The following is a 16,751-nucleotide window of genomic DNA, read 5'->3' as shown; positions in this document are numbered from 1 at the left end:
GTATCCTAACAATGCAGACGTAAAAGAGACATCCAGCCATAATCTAAACAGAATGCTAGTTTATTCTAAACATATAGATAAATTAAATCTTTGATGGCTTTCCTCAAGTAGTACAGTATCATCTTAATGCCATGTTTCGAAGTTGCAGTGATCTGTCATAATTAACGTCTTATTTTGTAAATCCCTCAGAGTCTTATTAAATTGCATAGAGGAATTTTCAAATGTTTCACTTTTTTGCCGAAGCAAGACCACATTTGACTAAATATCCAAGTCTTTCAAGTGTACTTTATGTCATGGATGAGGAATTGCTTAACACAGAGTAAACCTTCTTAAGATAATGGCTCTTAAACCTAATTGTGGCCATCATCAAGCTCCGTTACAGGTGTTAACTCCCATTGTCTTGAATAGGGTGCATTAGCGGCTAAGCCCATAATGGATCCTGATGAATAGCCTCCTCTACCTGCATATTAATTTCATTTAATACGAATGTCTAATATTATTTGATAATGTGCGTGTTGCAAAGACCGCAACTGTACAAAAAAAATATCCTTAGCATTATTGATTATACATTATGGAAAATATTCGCAGGCTAATTTTTATTTAAGAACGTGAAACTGTTCTTTATGTCGAAATACATTTGTTGGAAATCAGGGGCACTCTAATCACTTTGGGACTTGGGCCAAACCAGTTGCAATTATGATATCATATGTGGTGCATTCACATGTACAGCATTTGAAACAGAAATCCGCCATCTCATTTTTATTACCCCCATTTTTTCAGGCTGGTAACTGGGAGGAGGGAAGGTCCCCCTGAGCTGAACGGCAATATATTCAGCTCTGGGCACACCCCTGTACCCGAGATACCAACAAGTGAAGATACTGGGTTTTAATCTTCCTCTATGGGAAAAAAATGGCTGACAAATCTTGGGCCAATAGAAAGCCGTGACATCATGAGTTGGGGCTTCCCATTGGATTGCCATTTGAATCTCCTTTAAAAACCAGGAAGTAAGATTGCCAACTTCACTAAGTATCTCGGGAACCGGGAGATCCCTTGAGCCGAAAATAGCACGATTTAGCTCGGAGAACCCCCGGTTCTAATCCTGTAAAAAGAGATGAGGTTAGTTAGAGGGAGTTGCTGCCTTAATAATGGCTTGCTTACTGCCCAAACAAGGTGCAACTGCCAGGGTCAGTAACAAGGGTTATGTTTGATGTTGCTGCCCAGCGCTGATTGTCCGTAACGCAGTCCTGTACTGCACATCAGGCCTGACTCTCTACTTCTGGACCTGATCACATCATATAGGAGGAGTGGCTTCTCCCTTCTCCACTGGCACTGAGTTTTAAGCAGGGGAACCTGGTTCAATTCCTGGTGTCAGCTCCTTGTGACCTTGGGCTAGTCACTTTATCTCCCTGTGCCTCAGGCACCAAAAACATAGATTGTAAGCTCCACGGGGCAGGGACCTGTGCCTGCAAAATGTCTCTGTAAAGCGCTACGTAAAACTACCAGCGCTATACAAGAACATGCTATTATTATTATTATAATCTATTCATTGTATAACGGTGAATAATGGTACAAGAGGCGAGCCGTCTCGGCTGTGCACCAAAAACACAGGGGAAAATATGATTAGTATAAAACTTGAGATTGAAAGAGAGTGGCTGGGAGTAATTTATAACGCTGCCTATTGCATACCTATTTTTGTGGCAAGAACCAAGACTAAGGCAAATCACGCTGACAATGTTTATTCGTCCCTCCCAACTTCCATCCGTTTACGTCCAATGATTACATCTCTCCTGTAATGCTCTCAGGGCAATCAACTGTTACAGTATAATCTAACTGTGTTGGCTATTCTTGAATTCATCTCTTATATTAAAGCGAAGGGGCCATATCATATGTTCTGGTACCGGAAAGTGTCCCGTGGAATAGCAACGCTCGGTAAATAGCTCACATTGTTCTTATAAAACAGTTTTTGAGCACCACTTAGTAACTTTCCCATAATATCTCGCTGCCACAGATGCATCAGGCTTATCTCTATAACAATCACACAACAAAGTGTGGCTTGTGAGCAGAGTGGGAATTTGAGAGATTATTAAAGACGCAGAACTAGTTTGAAGCAGGGGGTTTCTAGAGCTTAACTGTGTTGATTTCAGCTCAGAGGACACCCTGCCTTCAAAGATACTTACCTCCATAGCGGTAACTATGCAGGGAGGGAGCTATGTGCTTAACATAATGTAAACCCTAAGAGAATGACCGAGGTCACAGCAGTCCCTGTTAGTTGCACTCAGAGTCAAAAATAATAGGGAAATTCAATGTAGGATAAGGAGATATAATATCCCCAGACAATCGGTTGAGTATAGTAACTAGTTCAAAACGTGGGTTTGAAGATACGCAGAACAGTACGTTCTGATCATATAAAAACAACAAAAATAATAACATTTTAATATCAAACAAGAACGTCGAAAAACGTGAACATAGTATGCACAGTGAATAAAGGAAATGTTAAAATCTCCTAATCTGAGAACTAGGAGAGAGCCGGAGGGCCTCAGTATAAATACCCCTAGAATAAGGGCAGATAACCACACAATGTTGTGTGCATCCACAGGGAGATTACCGGTCGTGGGCAGTGGTATGTGTGGCTGCATACAAGGTAATCACCTTGTTTACATTAGTTTGTGTCCCTGTGCACCGAGCCATTTTATCTACATAGTCATTAACTGGTTTGAGCGGTGTCTATTCATGCAAATAGTCTGGTTAACATAAAGCAGGCCTGCACAACTCCAGTCCTCGAGGGCCGCAAACAGGCCATGTTTTCAGGATATCCCTACGTCAGCACAGCTGACTCAATCAGTGGCTCCACTAACCAGTGAACCACTAATTGAGCCAGCTGTGCCGAAGTAAGGATATCCTGAAAACCTGGCCCGTTTGCGGCCCTCGAGGCCCGGAGTTGTGCAGGCCTGACATAAAGGCAGCTTTAAATGTCCCATGTCACGAAGGGCCAATAGGAAGCCGTGACATCATCCTATTGGCCAGCATGACAGGGACATTGAAACTTCACAGCGATATAGGCACCTTTATGGAGGTAAGTATCTTTGGAAGCAGGAGGTCCCCAGAGCAGAAATGAACACAGTTCGTCCCCAGAGACTCACTCCCTGCTTCCAGCCTGTAATAAACATAAAATAAAAAAAAAACTATTTGAAATGCGCTGCAGCCTGTTCTGCTGCTTTTAAGGGGGAAAATTGAGCCATTTTTATGATGGTTGGAAGTCACAAATGCATTATGGGAGAGGTGTCATTATTAAAAAGTAGATGGATGTGATAGTGTTGGGAGGGATAAATATGTTTTCTTGAATAAATACGTTTTAACGTCTGTCTAAAGCCAGAGCAACGGTTAGGGGGAAAACTAAACCTGAAAAAATGCAATAATGAGAAGCCACAAAGGTTTCCAGGATAGAAAAGATAGATGGTGATCTCAGGAAATGAGAGGTTTATTAGTTTACATGCCTGCTGGTATTGAATTACTGCTCTTATAAATTCATCAACTGCAGCTACTGTATAAGAGACAGCAGTAGATATCATTATAAGTGCAGACTAATATGATTCTATTAATTTGTATACGCATAACCTACAATTGAAATGTCTTTAGAGGAGCAGAGCAGCTGCAGACGTTCTAAATTCTACTGTCACCGGAACACAATTATTATCTGCGTCTAAGCTCTGCTGTTTTGAGGTTGTTGACAGTTTTATTGACATCATGTCATGGGGGTGTACAAAGTAAAAAAAAAATCCTCCACTGTACAAGATAGAATAAACATACTGTGTAAATGACTCAAGCAATCTTCATGTGTTATACAGGTTCCGTAGGTCCCGTTTGCTTCTCTTGAGCATAAGGTCTTTCAAGACCAGCTGTCTCACGTTGTAATCTTCTTTGCAACTGGTACATACGCCCATAATCATATGTTATCTCTAACTGTCCTGAAATGTCTGCAAATTGGATGTGTAACCTCCTGTTCATTTAATGCAGGGGTGGCCAACCCCAGTCCTCAAGGGTCTCCCTGCTTCAGCATAGGTGGCTCAATCAGTGGCTCATTCAGAAGGACTAAGCCACTGATTCAGCCACCTGTGCTGATTCAGAGATATCGCTAATTCGGTCCCATGGTTCAACAAGGAATCTGGTTGAATCTCTTACCGAGCACCTCACGGCTGGAACAATATTCCCGAGACTCTCAAATCCGCCACCAGTTTAAGTAATTTCAAGACTTCAGCTGTCTCACATTTTTCTCTGGTCTGTATCTGTTACATTCTCCCATGATCATATATTATCTGTAACTTCCTGAAATGTCTGTAAATTGAATGTATAACCCTGTTCATTTAACGCAACTATGTATTTGTCATCATAATAATAAATTCTTCACAATCACAGTATAGTGCGCGGTACACAGCCCATAGGAATGTTACAGACACAGTTCCTGCCCCGAGGAGCTTACAATCTATGTTTTTGGTGCCAAAGGCACTGGGAGATAAAGTGATTTGCCCAAGGTCACAAGGAACCGACACCAGGAATTGATCCAGGTTCCCCTGACTCACACTCAGTATTATTGTTTGCAGAGTCAGTGTCTTTACTCACTGAGCCGCTCCTCCTTGACCATAATAGAGGCACAATCCTATATAAAAAAAAGCAAACCTTAAGATATCATAATATTCTTTAAGAAATCTAGCACCCTATTTAAAAAAAAAATTGCAAATGTATGTGGACAATTGATGTCTTTTATTTCTATTCCATAAAGTCTAAATAATACAAGCAGAACTTCTTTGAGTGCTACTGTACATAATAAAAAGATTTCAGACTCACTGTACACGGTATCAAAAGTTAAGAGTATCAGGCTATGAACCTTTTAAGTGGAGAGCCATACAGTGTTATAACGAACAGTATTTTACAGTAACAAAAGGGGGTCCTATGGAAATAATATATTAAGGTACCCAATCTTTGCTGTGTTTTATGCATTGTGAGGTATACTCATGCTTTTGAGTACCCTATGGACATACCTGGTATAGCAGGGGGGCAGCATGCCAGGGGACATTGTGCAACCCCAGGTACCTCAGAAATTTCCAGCGATCGCTTGGTATACTGCAGAAAAACTTTAACATGATGGGGTGGGGGGACCCAGCCCTTACACAGGGGGGACATCACATCAGTTCATAGTCGTCCGATCGCTACTATACCCTAATGCAGTGACCAGATATCTCAGGACAATAACAATTTCTCCACAAACCTTCCACCATGCCCACATGGTATGCCAAGGGATATCACTACGTTTGGAACCCATGCCCACATGGTATGCCAAGGGATATCACTAAGTTTGGAACCCATGCCCACATGGTATGCCAAGGGATATCACTAAGTTTGGAACCCATGCCCACATGGTATGCCAAGGGATATCACTACGTTTGGAACCCATGCCCACATGGTATGCCAAGGGATATCACTACGTTTGGAACCCATGCCCACATGGTATGCCAAGGGATATCACTAAGTTTGGAACCCATGCCAAAAAGGAGGGGATTCATCTGAGTGACTCAGAGCAACCTGATCACTGCTATACCCTATACCAAGGGTAGCCAACTCTAGGCCTCATGGGCCACCAACAGGTCAGGTTTTAAGGCTATTGCTTCTTCAGGGTCTTCGACTGAGCCACCTGTGCTGAAGCAGTGATATCCTGAAAACCTGTCCTGTTGGTATCTCTTGAGGACTGGAGTTGGCTACCTCTGCCCTATGCTGTAGCAGCGATCAGATTGTTCAGGACAGTCGAGGGACACTTTGTTCCCCCAGTTCTTCTATATAATGCTAAAATGTATTGGTATATATCTCCCCAAACACCAAGAGAGGCAGATCAGACGGCTCCTGGGCCATAGACAATCACAGTGGTCATACATTATATTGCTCTGGTCCCTCCTACTGACTCCCTTCATTTGTCATGTCACAGAATAGGAGGGTCAAGTGCCATACCACTACCGTGATTGGCCACATCACAGAACAATCACAGTAGTCAGATGGCACAGGGGACCACAGGGCAATACACAGGGTGCCCCTGCCAAACATACAGGGGGCCAATCAGAGGGTTCTTGCGCCAGCAGATAATGTCTGTGGCCAGTACCTGATCAAGTCACAGGCCCTCCTAACGTTTATATACAGGCACGTCACGTGTAAAGATGGGCAAATTATTATTAAGTGTGAGTATTCGTGGACCCATCCGAGACTGGACAAATCCTCTTCTTTATTTTCACATTGCATTCGTTTGTGTGAAGTATTTGCATTTCCTTCAAAGACTACAACTAATTTCTGTAAACATTAATCGTTTCGAAGGTAAACATTTTTTTTTTTTTTTTTTTTTAAATTCACGCAAAATCAAGCTACATTAAATACAATCTTCATGGGATTCCCATGCAAGGTGGCGAATCATTGAAATACATTATAGAAGAAATAGTCTATCAGCAGGGGGAGAAAAGCATGCCAACCTTTAAATATGGCAAATGCGGGTTTCTCATTATGCTATTCAGCATAACCTGTGTAACATACTGTAGCATTACTGTGTAACATACTGTAGCATTACTGTGTAACATACTGTAGCATTACTGTGTAACATACTGTAGCATAACTTTCCAGCATTATTTCTCTCGCTTTGTTTCTGCACTGGAGCTAAAGGGTCTGTTGTAGGGTCTAGGTAGGAGTAACGCCAGGACTGGCATAACTTCATGTTATTGGAAGATAATGCAATGTAATCCTACAATAAGGTTATGTTAAGCCTGTTCTAATGAGATTTAGTACAGGCATTGTTTATGCAGATAATTAGCTTTTATGCAAGATTTTAATGCAAAATATTGAGTTGGTAAAAAAAGTATGAAATCAATCTGGAGATGTTTTCAGGGAAGATTTCTTAGCTTAGTCTAAATTTCTTGAGGTGTGTATACTTAGAAACGAAATACTGTACTTTTATGCAGTATTTTTATGCTAGACCAGAGGTGGGCAACCTATATTTCAATGTAGCCACAGGTGTGGCGAATGAGAAGTGAAAATAGCCACACCATGTAAACATTGAGAAATTAGGTTGCTCAATCGAACATTTACAACCACACACTGTTCGTCTGTGTCAGGACGTGCTCACCACAAACGAAACGGGACCGCGGTGCTGAGGTGGGATAGGATATAACGCCACCCACAGCCACGAGGGCACGTCATGAGAGTAGAGTGGTCTGTGAGTCCGGATCGGGGCAGGAGAGGTACGGTTGGTAGAGGGTGCTGTTTGCCAAGTCCGGGGTTAGAGAGAAGGACGTAATTGTTTACCGTTTGCCGGGTTCGGGATGCCAGAGGTGCGGAGAGTCGTGTTGCCGTATGCCGAGTTCGGGATGCCAGAGGTGCGGGTAGTCGTAGCGGAAGCCGGTTCGGTACACGAGGAAGACTGCAAAACAAGACAGGACAAGACAGGACTAGGGAGGCAGAGAGTGATGAGAACAACTGGTTCTATGCTCAGCCAACGAGTCAGTGACACTGTAGGTATATATAGGAGAGAGGGTCCAATAGCAGCGCAGCAAGGTGGGGGGTGTGGAAGGGCCAGGCTACGGCAGGGATAGGTCCAGCATGAGTCCCAGGGGAGGAGCCATAAAGCCCAGTAGTAAGACTGCATTTGATTGCAGCAATAGTTTGAGGTGCTGTGCCTTTAAGGGGTTGGTGCGGCTCCATGTGGCCGCGCCTCCGTGTAGCTGCGCTTGCGGGCACGTGACCGGGCGTAGCCGCCAGCCCAAAAGTAGAAGAGGAGCATTGGCGTGCGCGCGCGCGCCCACGTGGAGCTGCGATCGGCGTTCTGGCAAGAGGCTGCCTGCGTGCCGCGGGAGGACCCGGCGGAGCTGCAGGCGAGTGGGGAGCACGCCGAGGGCGGCGTGACTCCCAGACCCTTACACCGGCATACTACCGGGACTTATTAAAGGCCTGGAAACTGGTCTCCGCGACCAGGAAGGAACAGGCGGTGGGGGTTGATTTCCTCGCCGAGCCCCTGCTGTATAATCCGGCAGTGGGGGCTCGGATGTTGGATTCACCCTCTATTTGCCACCGGCTAATCCTGGCGCAAGTGACCAGAGTCGGGGATCTCCTGGACTATGAGCGGCGAGACTGGGTAAGAGCAGAGGTGCTTGCGCCCCGTATGGGTATGCTTACTGCCCGTGTCCCTCGTCGTTTGATCCGGGAGATTAAAGATGCAATCCACCCTGACTCACGCACCTTCATCGAGGGGGTTTTGCAGACCGGAAAGCATTGTCAACCTATCAACTTCAGCTCTCCGGATCTTTGCATAGAAACCAAACCACGGCAACCCCCTCGGGCTCCTATCTCCCCCAACATCAGCAGGTGTTTCCGCGGCATGCCGAGGAAAGTCCTGTATTCTCTGGTGCTCCATATAGTGCACTACCTCGCCCTTGTCACCCACCCAGATACCATCTGGAGGCGGGTATTTCTTGGGAACAAGGGCGAGAGACTCCGGTGGAGAGAGCTCTATTCAGCTTTGGTTCCCCGTCCCGCCGGGGATTTGAGTTGGAGGGTCCTCCACGGTGCACTGAGCACAGGAGAGTACTTGGCACACTTCACGGACTCCCCCACCGCCTGTCCCTTCTGTGGCGAGCGGGAGTCCGTATTCCACATTTATCTGAGCTGCGCCAGACTGCAGCCCCTCTTATCCACCTTGAGGAGCATTCTTCTGCAGTTCTGGCTGGGTTTTTCCCCTCATCTTTTTATTTTTGGGTGCCCAGTATCCCGAGACAATAAGCCTAGGGATCTCCTAGTCAACCTGCTCCTGGCAGTGGCTAAGGTAGGCATTTTACAAGACCAGGAAGCAGCGTTTGGAGGGGTGGGTCCAAACGAATATCGTGGCAGTATTCCGGGCGCTGGTGCACTCCCGTATTCGGGCAGAGTTCACGTACGCCGAATCCGCTGGGACGGTTTCGGAGTTTACCTCCCAGTGGGCGTTAGGCGCGGTGCTCTGCTCGGTATCCCCCATCATGGGTTCTTTTGAGTTAACCCTTCTTTTTTAAGTGCATTTTTTACAGTGCACTTGATGGTTCCCTTTATATATTTGTTTGACTGGTTTTTCTTTGTTCTACTTGGCAACAAGTAGAATTGCTGTTTAACTGAATTGGCCGGCTTCGCCGGCCAATCAGTATTAAACCACATCAAAATAGGCTGCGTCACTCACAGCACTATCCCCTGCTGCTGCGTCACTCACCTCAGCACTATCACCTGCTGCTGCATCGCTCACCTCAGTATTGGATGGCTGTGTTGCGTCAATGACTCATTCAGAAAGCGGAAACGGAAACCAGCACACACGGTCAGGAAAAAGTTTATTTTACTGTGGGAGCTGGCAAACTCAAATTCTCTGACACTTTCATGGCTGATGCGTCGCACTTTCATGGCCGATTCACCAGTTGTGGCGATTGGCGACAGTGTTGCCCACCTCAGTGCTACACGGTAGTTTTGCCTTGCCAATAATGGGGTACAAGGTTCAGTTTTCATGTAAAAAGTCCTGCTACTTAGTGACACAAGGCAATATTATTTAATATTCCTTTAATGCAAGGATTACATGTTAGCGATTATATAATACAATACGTATTTTTTTTAACTTCATATTTATGACATCATATCTTGGTCACAGAATATACAACCCACCCATGATGGATACCAATGCAAAGCTCAACTTGTGCTGAAAAAAACCCAATATACACTAATTTTCCTCCATTAATCTAAAATCTATCACACAAAGATTTGTGTTAAGATTCTGGTTTAAGAAATGTACAATAACATTTTGAAAATGTGTTCAGCCTGGTTGGTGGCTCCTACAATTGGCAGCAAAAAGGTTACTAATTAGTGCAATTCCATAAGGCACCTTCTGGCGCCAGAAGACACCTTGCTGTGAGTAGGCAATATGTTGCCTTCCAGTGCCAGAAGATGTAATGTGGAGTTGCAGAAACAAAGTTGCGTCCACATGACTCGGACCCTCCACTCGACGAGCAGTCAACCCCGGTCTCAGAAAGATCAATGAAGCATAAACAGAGATTGCGGGTACGTAAATAGAAAGCGTTGTATTTAAGCATACTGCAAGTGCTACACAACTGACCAGCAAAGAGATGGTTGTGGACACCTCCCTATACGTTTCGTGACCACCATCACTTCATCAGGTACAATTCGTCTATACATTGCTCATAGTAGGATAGGCATGCTATACATAAATAGATGTGGAGTGTTTAACGAATAGGTATGAGTTGGTCTACAAATATATTAGAATAGACTATTTTGGTTCCCATGTTCTCTTGAACACATTTTTTTTCCCATATGATATAGTACATTTTAGTAGTTGCTTTTACTATGTACACCAATATATTTCCACTATACTGTATCTTGATAAGATACAGTATGTTGAAGATCAGGAGGAATTTAGGACCTTTTTTTAAGGGAGAGGAATCTTGGGGAATCAGCCTTTCCAATGTTTGGGGGGGGGGAGGTCTTTCATTACAAAAGGTCTACTTAAAAATTGAGCAATATTCCCTATCATAATAAAAGCATTATAGATAAACATGGTCATTTGGACATAGTACAAATACTATACTGCTTGGAACAAACACATATTCTATGATGACATTTAGAATTGAGGTCCAAGTTATTCTTGTCCAACATTCTACATCAGTGTTTCTCAACTGGGGTACCATGGCCTGCCATTGGAGGATCAAAAGGGTGCCACAGGATTCCCTATTGTCCCACAGCAGGGAGAAAGCAGGGCAATTGCATTAGATAGCAGCAGCAAATCAGGGTGGAGGTGTCTGGAGTATGTGCCTCTGGGGCAAGGGGGCAAGCAGAGAAGGAAGTAGCATGGACAGCAGAGGGAGGTGTGAGCAGAGGGAGGTGAGGATTGGTGTCTTTGTGTCCTACAGTATGTGTGCTGTACCCGATGTGTGTGTGTGTGTGTGTGTGTGTGTGTGTGTGTGTGTGTGTGTGTGTGTGTGTGTGTGTGTGTGTGTGTGTGTGTGTGTGTGTGTGTGTGTGTGTGTGTGTGTGTGTGTGTGTGTGTGTGTGTGTGTGAGATATGCATGTTCATGTCATAGCTGTTGCATTCAATGTAGTCACGTGAATAGCCTGTGATGTACTGTGAAGATTTGTAAGCACAATCATGTCATAGTTTAGAAAGAAACTGGAAAATATACTGCTTGCATAAAACTTTCAGTATATCTACACGCAGCGGGGTCATTTTAATTTGCTGAAAAGATAGATTAAGTCTGTAAAGAATCATCAATTACTTGAAAAGTATGTTCTTCAAGCCAAGTTTTTTGACACATGGCTGGACAATAGATTATATATAACAGACAAAGAAGAATTCCAAATGTGAGGTAGTGCCAAGGTGTCAGTAAACAGAGCCTGGATCAGAAATACTGTATATATTCTGACACTTTCGGTATTTGGTGAGTGTTTTTTCGGTGATGTACCCAGGAACATTTGTAATGTTACCAGTGCAAACTCAGTTGATGAACGCACTGCAATGCAATGTTGATGCTAAACTAAGTGAGGGTTTTTTTTTTTAATAATAAAATATACGGTGCAATATAAGCCAATGTTAGCTCTGTGTTATATTCTTTAATTGTTTAATATTAAACTATAAAGCATGGATTGTGTTGCGTGACAGCGGAATAGTCTAGTGTAACCTAATTATTACATTATGGGCCATAAATACTAAACAGTCTTCTGCCGTAAGGCACCTTCCAGTGCCGGGAAACATCTTCCAGCCGTTTCAAGTCCATGGGTACGTGTCTTCCGGAGCCGGATGGTGTTTATGGCAAAAGACTGCTTTGACAAAGGGCTCTTGCCTGAAACGCGTCGGAGTTTTCACCTTGTGTCCCCCCACGTTTTCACCATGGAATAAAGAATATTTTTTACCTCATTCTGCTGGTGTTTAGCCCCACTTTCTCATAGCTGTGCTCCGCATTGTTCCTTTGGATCACTCTCGCTGCTACTGATTGGCGTGATGCACGCAAAGGGATGAACTGCCAGATATACGAGTACTCGTTTCTTCCTTTATATGGGTGGGTGGCGATTGTGACCACCAATTGAGTGCTACTCCAGGGTCAATGTCCTAGTGACACACTATTACAGGATTGTTATATCACCTGATAGATCACTGATATCACTATATGGACTGTTACATCATATGCCCCTTCATAGGAGATCAACATGCACCAGGTCTACGAGACTCACAAGGCTTGATCATAGTTTATCCATCACTTGACTAAATATATTACTCAGGATTTCATTTGGATATATGTTTCCTTTGTTTACTGAGCACCGTAGCTTGGAACTTGTTCCTGTGTACACTTTCTGTTTTTGCACTGGTTTGACACCGGGGGCGTTTTTGATTAACATCTTCCTTTAGTCCTTTGTAACTATATGCGCAGCTTGTAACATGCAGTGACTGTGTCTCCTTTAAGTAACGACATGCTGTAGCACGCACTAATTAGCCTGGGTTCCCTAGTGCGGGAGTGCACGAGCGTGACGGCGTGACTGATTCTTCGCAAGACCAAATCTTTTGATTTTGTCTCGCGATGGCTGAGACACGTGCGTAGTTCAGCCAATGAGGGCGAAACCGCTCACGTGACGTCACGGGCACCACGGCCCCCAAACATTGAATTGGATCTGCTCTCGGTCGCGTCACCTACTCCAGACCACAGGCCACGGATCGCCTGTACAGCAGGCGCGCGTGACTTCACGTGCATATTTCGAGACAACAAATATATTGGGGCCTTAATTGTCTCTAAAAGCAATTTTGTTGTCAAAGTGACACACTGAAGAGTAACAAATTGATGTTAGATGAAAATATGAAAACAATTTTGATGCGTTGTGTGGCGGAGTTGTGAGGTTGTCGCAGACGCACTTCTGCAAGTGGTACTGGGTGTAAAAAAAACCCCATATTTTTCTTGGCATAAGCTGCAAGTACTGTGTAAAGGAAAACCATTCTTAATGCATTCATATCTCTGAAGAATATGCCGATAATGATATTACGTGAGAAGGGTTTTTTTGAGGAAATCAATCAATTCATTTTCAATTAAACAATTATTTATAGATAGGCCGTTGATTATTAGGTCATTACACACCTTCGGCTCCAAAAATGCAACCCTGGTGCAAAAAAAAGGAAAGAAACACAAGAAAATTGCAGATTTATCAAAAATAAAATTACCAGTGCTTTCTGTTGGATGCTGTTAGTTTTAATAAATTTGATGGGGGTGGAGGAATTTGCTTTTTTTTTGCTGTATGTTTTTCACATTTTTAGCTGAAAACATACCCTGTGTTACCCTCCATGATTGTAATTCTCAATGACAGTACTTACTGATGTCTCCTCTATGCTCTTTTTCATACTACTGTACAATCTTTAATAGATGTTGTAAGAGACGTGTGTAGAGGTACGCAATGGAGACCGCTTAAATTGAAACAAAAATTAGGCTTTATTGCTCCTGTCCCTTTAACACAGCAAAAGCATTCAAAATAAGCAAAAGAAAACCTGCTCCACTTTGGAGAATATCTACACATGTAGTCAAGCCCTCTCTAACTGGGTGGTTAGCTAAGCTAATTACCAGCCCCAAATATATATACATTTATACAGATATATAATAGTCCCAAAAGAAAGTCTTATCTGTCTCTTGTAGCTGTAGGGGAAGACTCTCTGCTCTCCTGGATCAGCACCTTTGTGTGCTAAGGCAATGTCTGTCCAGGTATATAAATATTGTCCCCTTTGTCTTGCTGTCAGCCTGTAGTCTTTTTGCAGCTCAAGACATCTGTCCTTCCTGTGTCAATCCCAATTATGAGACTAAGGAATCCTCGTCCCGTGTCTCAGAGCAGGCTTTTTCTGACACAGCTGTGATTAGGCAGATGGAGTTGGTTGATTGCACACCGGCAATTAACCTGCACACTGCTGGATTAGAGGCAAGTTGCTTTAACAGAGATAAGTCCCTGTTACAGATGTCATGTGACTTCTGTCAATAATATTTGATAACACCTTAAGCGCAGGAGAAGAAAATAACAATGACAAACAAAATGTTGCTTCACCCATGTCTCTCTCTCTCTCATTTTAGGTCACTTTTTATTCCTTAATGCTTCCGAAACTCCCAGCCTCATTCTTACAAGTCCATGGATGAGAAGCAACAAGGGAAATTGCATGGTGGAAGCTGCTGTGTATCTCCAGAAAACTGGGAAATATATTGCCAGGCTCCTGCCAGCCAACAAAACTAGTGCTGAAGTCCTGTCATTACCAGGGCAGAAGAAGACTGGGTAAGTTACAAATAATAAGCTATTGCTTGTCTAAAAGGTTTACAATGACCAAGGAGTCCACATAAAAAGAAAGCGATGGACCACTTACTGGTATAATAAATATCCGGTATGTGGTGCTCTGTATAATGCCCAAGGACGACAAATGTAGTAATCACATCACACAAACGGTGGAATTATTGATAGGTCTTAAAATCTCCTTGAGACATACAGATGTACAGTAGCAGCGGTTATTACTCCTGGTAACGTGTTGCAACGGGATGCCCAACAATGTGCAAGTGGGAGCCGACGCCATTCTACACCAATCAGACTCATACAATAAAGGGGCAGGGCTAAAGCGTTATTGCACCCACTGATGGGCGCATGCGTGTGCAACAATGACTGCTGCATCTGTATGTAGCACGGTAAAAGCGTGCCACATGTAATATACTGTATATTGTACATCACAGGAAAAAGTCCTGTTGAAATTAATAGGATCTCTCTCTCTCTATATCTATATATCTATATATATATATAGCAACTGTAAATATTCCTGTATATTCATTTGCATGTCTTAGACAGGTCTGCAACCCTGTCTTTCACCATTATCACCAAGCACACAGCACTTCCACTGCAGCAAGGGATTCTGGGAAATGATATGCAAATGAGCACACAGTGCCACCTTTTTATCTCAAGCTCACATTACTTGAAATAAAAGGTGGCACTGTGTGCTCATTTGCATGTCATTTTCCATAATCCCTTGCTGCAGTGGAAGTGCTGTGTGCTGGGCGATTATGGTGAAAGACAGGGTTGCAGATCTGTCTAAGACATGCAAATGAACATACAGTAATATTTACAGTTGCTATATGCTGTACTGTGGAGGGTTTTTGTCACTTTTGTTACCCACCATAACCTATATATATATATATATATTCGTTCATACTGTTCGTCCCGGATTTGCACCACAATTGACTTGATACATACTGTACACCCCCTTGTGTTTGTGAAATGCCTCCTTCCTTATCGCTGTTAAAGTTGTAAGCCACATGATAAGGGGCGTACGTATTAGGGTGAAAGTGGTGCCGTTTTGGGGCAAAAACATTGCTCCACATGTATCAAAGAAATAATCATATTGATTTATTGAGGTTTTTTCTTTAATGTATCTAGCCCAGAACGCCCCGCTTTTGGTACATATTGGCCTTAATGTCATTAGTTGAATATTTTTTTAAACAATGTAAATGTAAAACATGTACAGTAGTTACCTTAATAAATAAACAAATACTGTACAAACATGCATGTGTATCCTCACTCAGAAATCACATTGTTTTGTGTCTTCTGACCTGTTTCTCAGTGGAGGAATTGTGTCACAAGGTGTTGTTGTTTCACTTGCATGTTTCTCTACACATCATTCCTCCATTGTCCCTCTATTACCAGCTATCACACTTTGGGAAAACGTGTTCCTCATACATACTGTCAAATGGTGTCACACTGTGCCATGGATAGCCAGCTCCAGTCCTCAAGAGCCAACAACAGGTCAGGTTTTAAGGATATCCCTGCTTCAGCACAGGTGGCTCAATCAGTGGCTCAGTCACTGACTTTTACTTTTTCTCAGTCTTTCACTGAGACACTGACTGAGCCACATGTGCTGAAGCAGGGATATCCTTAAAACCTGACCTGTTGGTGGCCCTTGAGTACTGGAGTTGGCCACCCCTGCACTATGTATTCAATGTGGTAAATCCGGGTGCGACAAAACTGGGGTATATTAAATGGGCCAAAAACCCTCTCTGCAGTGGACGACGTCACTTACTCCATCCTAAGGGAGAGATCCTCAGCACATATAGAAAAGAGACAAAAGAGAACATAGCGTAAAACCATTTACTGATACAAAATAAGTAAAAAACCCTCCTACATTTCACTCACAAGTGTAGCGTAGGAAGTGTAGCGTAGGAAGTGTAGCGTAGGAAGTGTAGCGTAGGAAGTGTAGCGTAGGAAGTGTAGCGTAGGAAGTGTAGCGTAGGAAGTGTAGCGTAGGAAGTGTAGCGTAGGAAGTGTACCGTAGGAAGTGTAGCGTAGGAAGTGTAGCGTAGGAAGTGTAGCGTAGGAAGTGTAGCGTAGGAAGTGTACCGTAGGAAGTGTAGCGTAGGAAGTGTAGCGTAGGAAGTGTAGCGTAGGAAGTGTAGCGTAGGAAGTGTACCGTAGGAAGTGTAGCGTAGGAAGTGTAGCGTAGGAAGTGTAGCGTAGGAAGTGTACGTAGGTCCTCCTCTGGCGTAGAAGGACTCCTCGGTGCGATTGGAGAGCTGTATTTGGGAAGCACTGTTGAGTCCTGCTACGCCGGGGGACGTCCGTGCATCTGACGACCGGGGAGCTGGCAGAGGTGATTGTGGGAGCGGAGAGTGGAGTGTTAGGAGAACGCCAATACCTCAACGTACCCAGAGAAT

At 43.7% G+C, this 16,751-nt stretch overlaps 1 protein-coding gene across 1 annotated transcript in view; it reads left to right on the top strand.

The window, feature by feature from the left end:
* ALK (ALK receptor tyrosine kinase) overlaps positions 1 to 16,751 on the top strand; it is a 797,030-nt gene that overhangs the window by 410,132 nt on the left and 370,147 nt on the right. Inside the window, exon 4 of the mRNA XM_075595436.1 lies at positions 14,142 to 14,337. Within this exon, the coding sequence (XP_075451551.1) occupies positions 14,142 to 14,337 (196 nt within the window). The remainder of the gene's footprint in view (positions 1 to 14,141; positions 14,338 to 16,751) is intronic.

The sequence above is a fragment of the Ascaphus truei genome, chromosome 4 (assembly GCF_040206685.1).
Source record: "Ascaphus truei isolate aAscTru1 chromosome 4, aAscTru1.hap1, whole genome shotgun sequence".
In the NCBI taxonomy this organism is placed as follows: Eukaryota; Metazoa; Chordata; class Amphibia; order Anura; family Ascaphidae; genus Ascaphus; species Ascaphus truei.
Note: the sequence above shows the minus strand (reverse complement) of the source record. Positions and strands in the feature narration are given on the sequence as shown.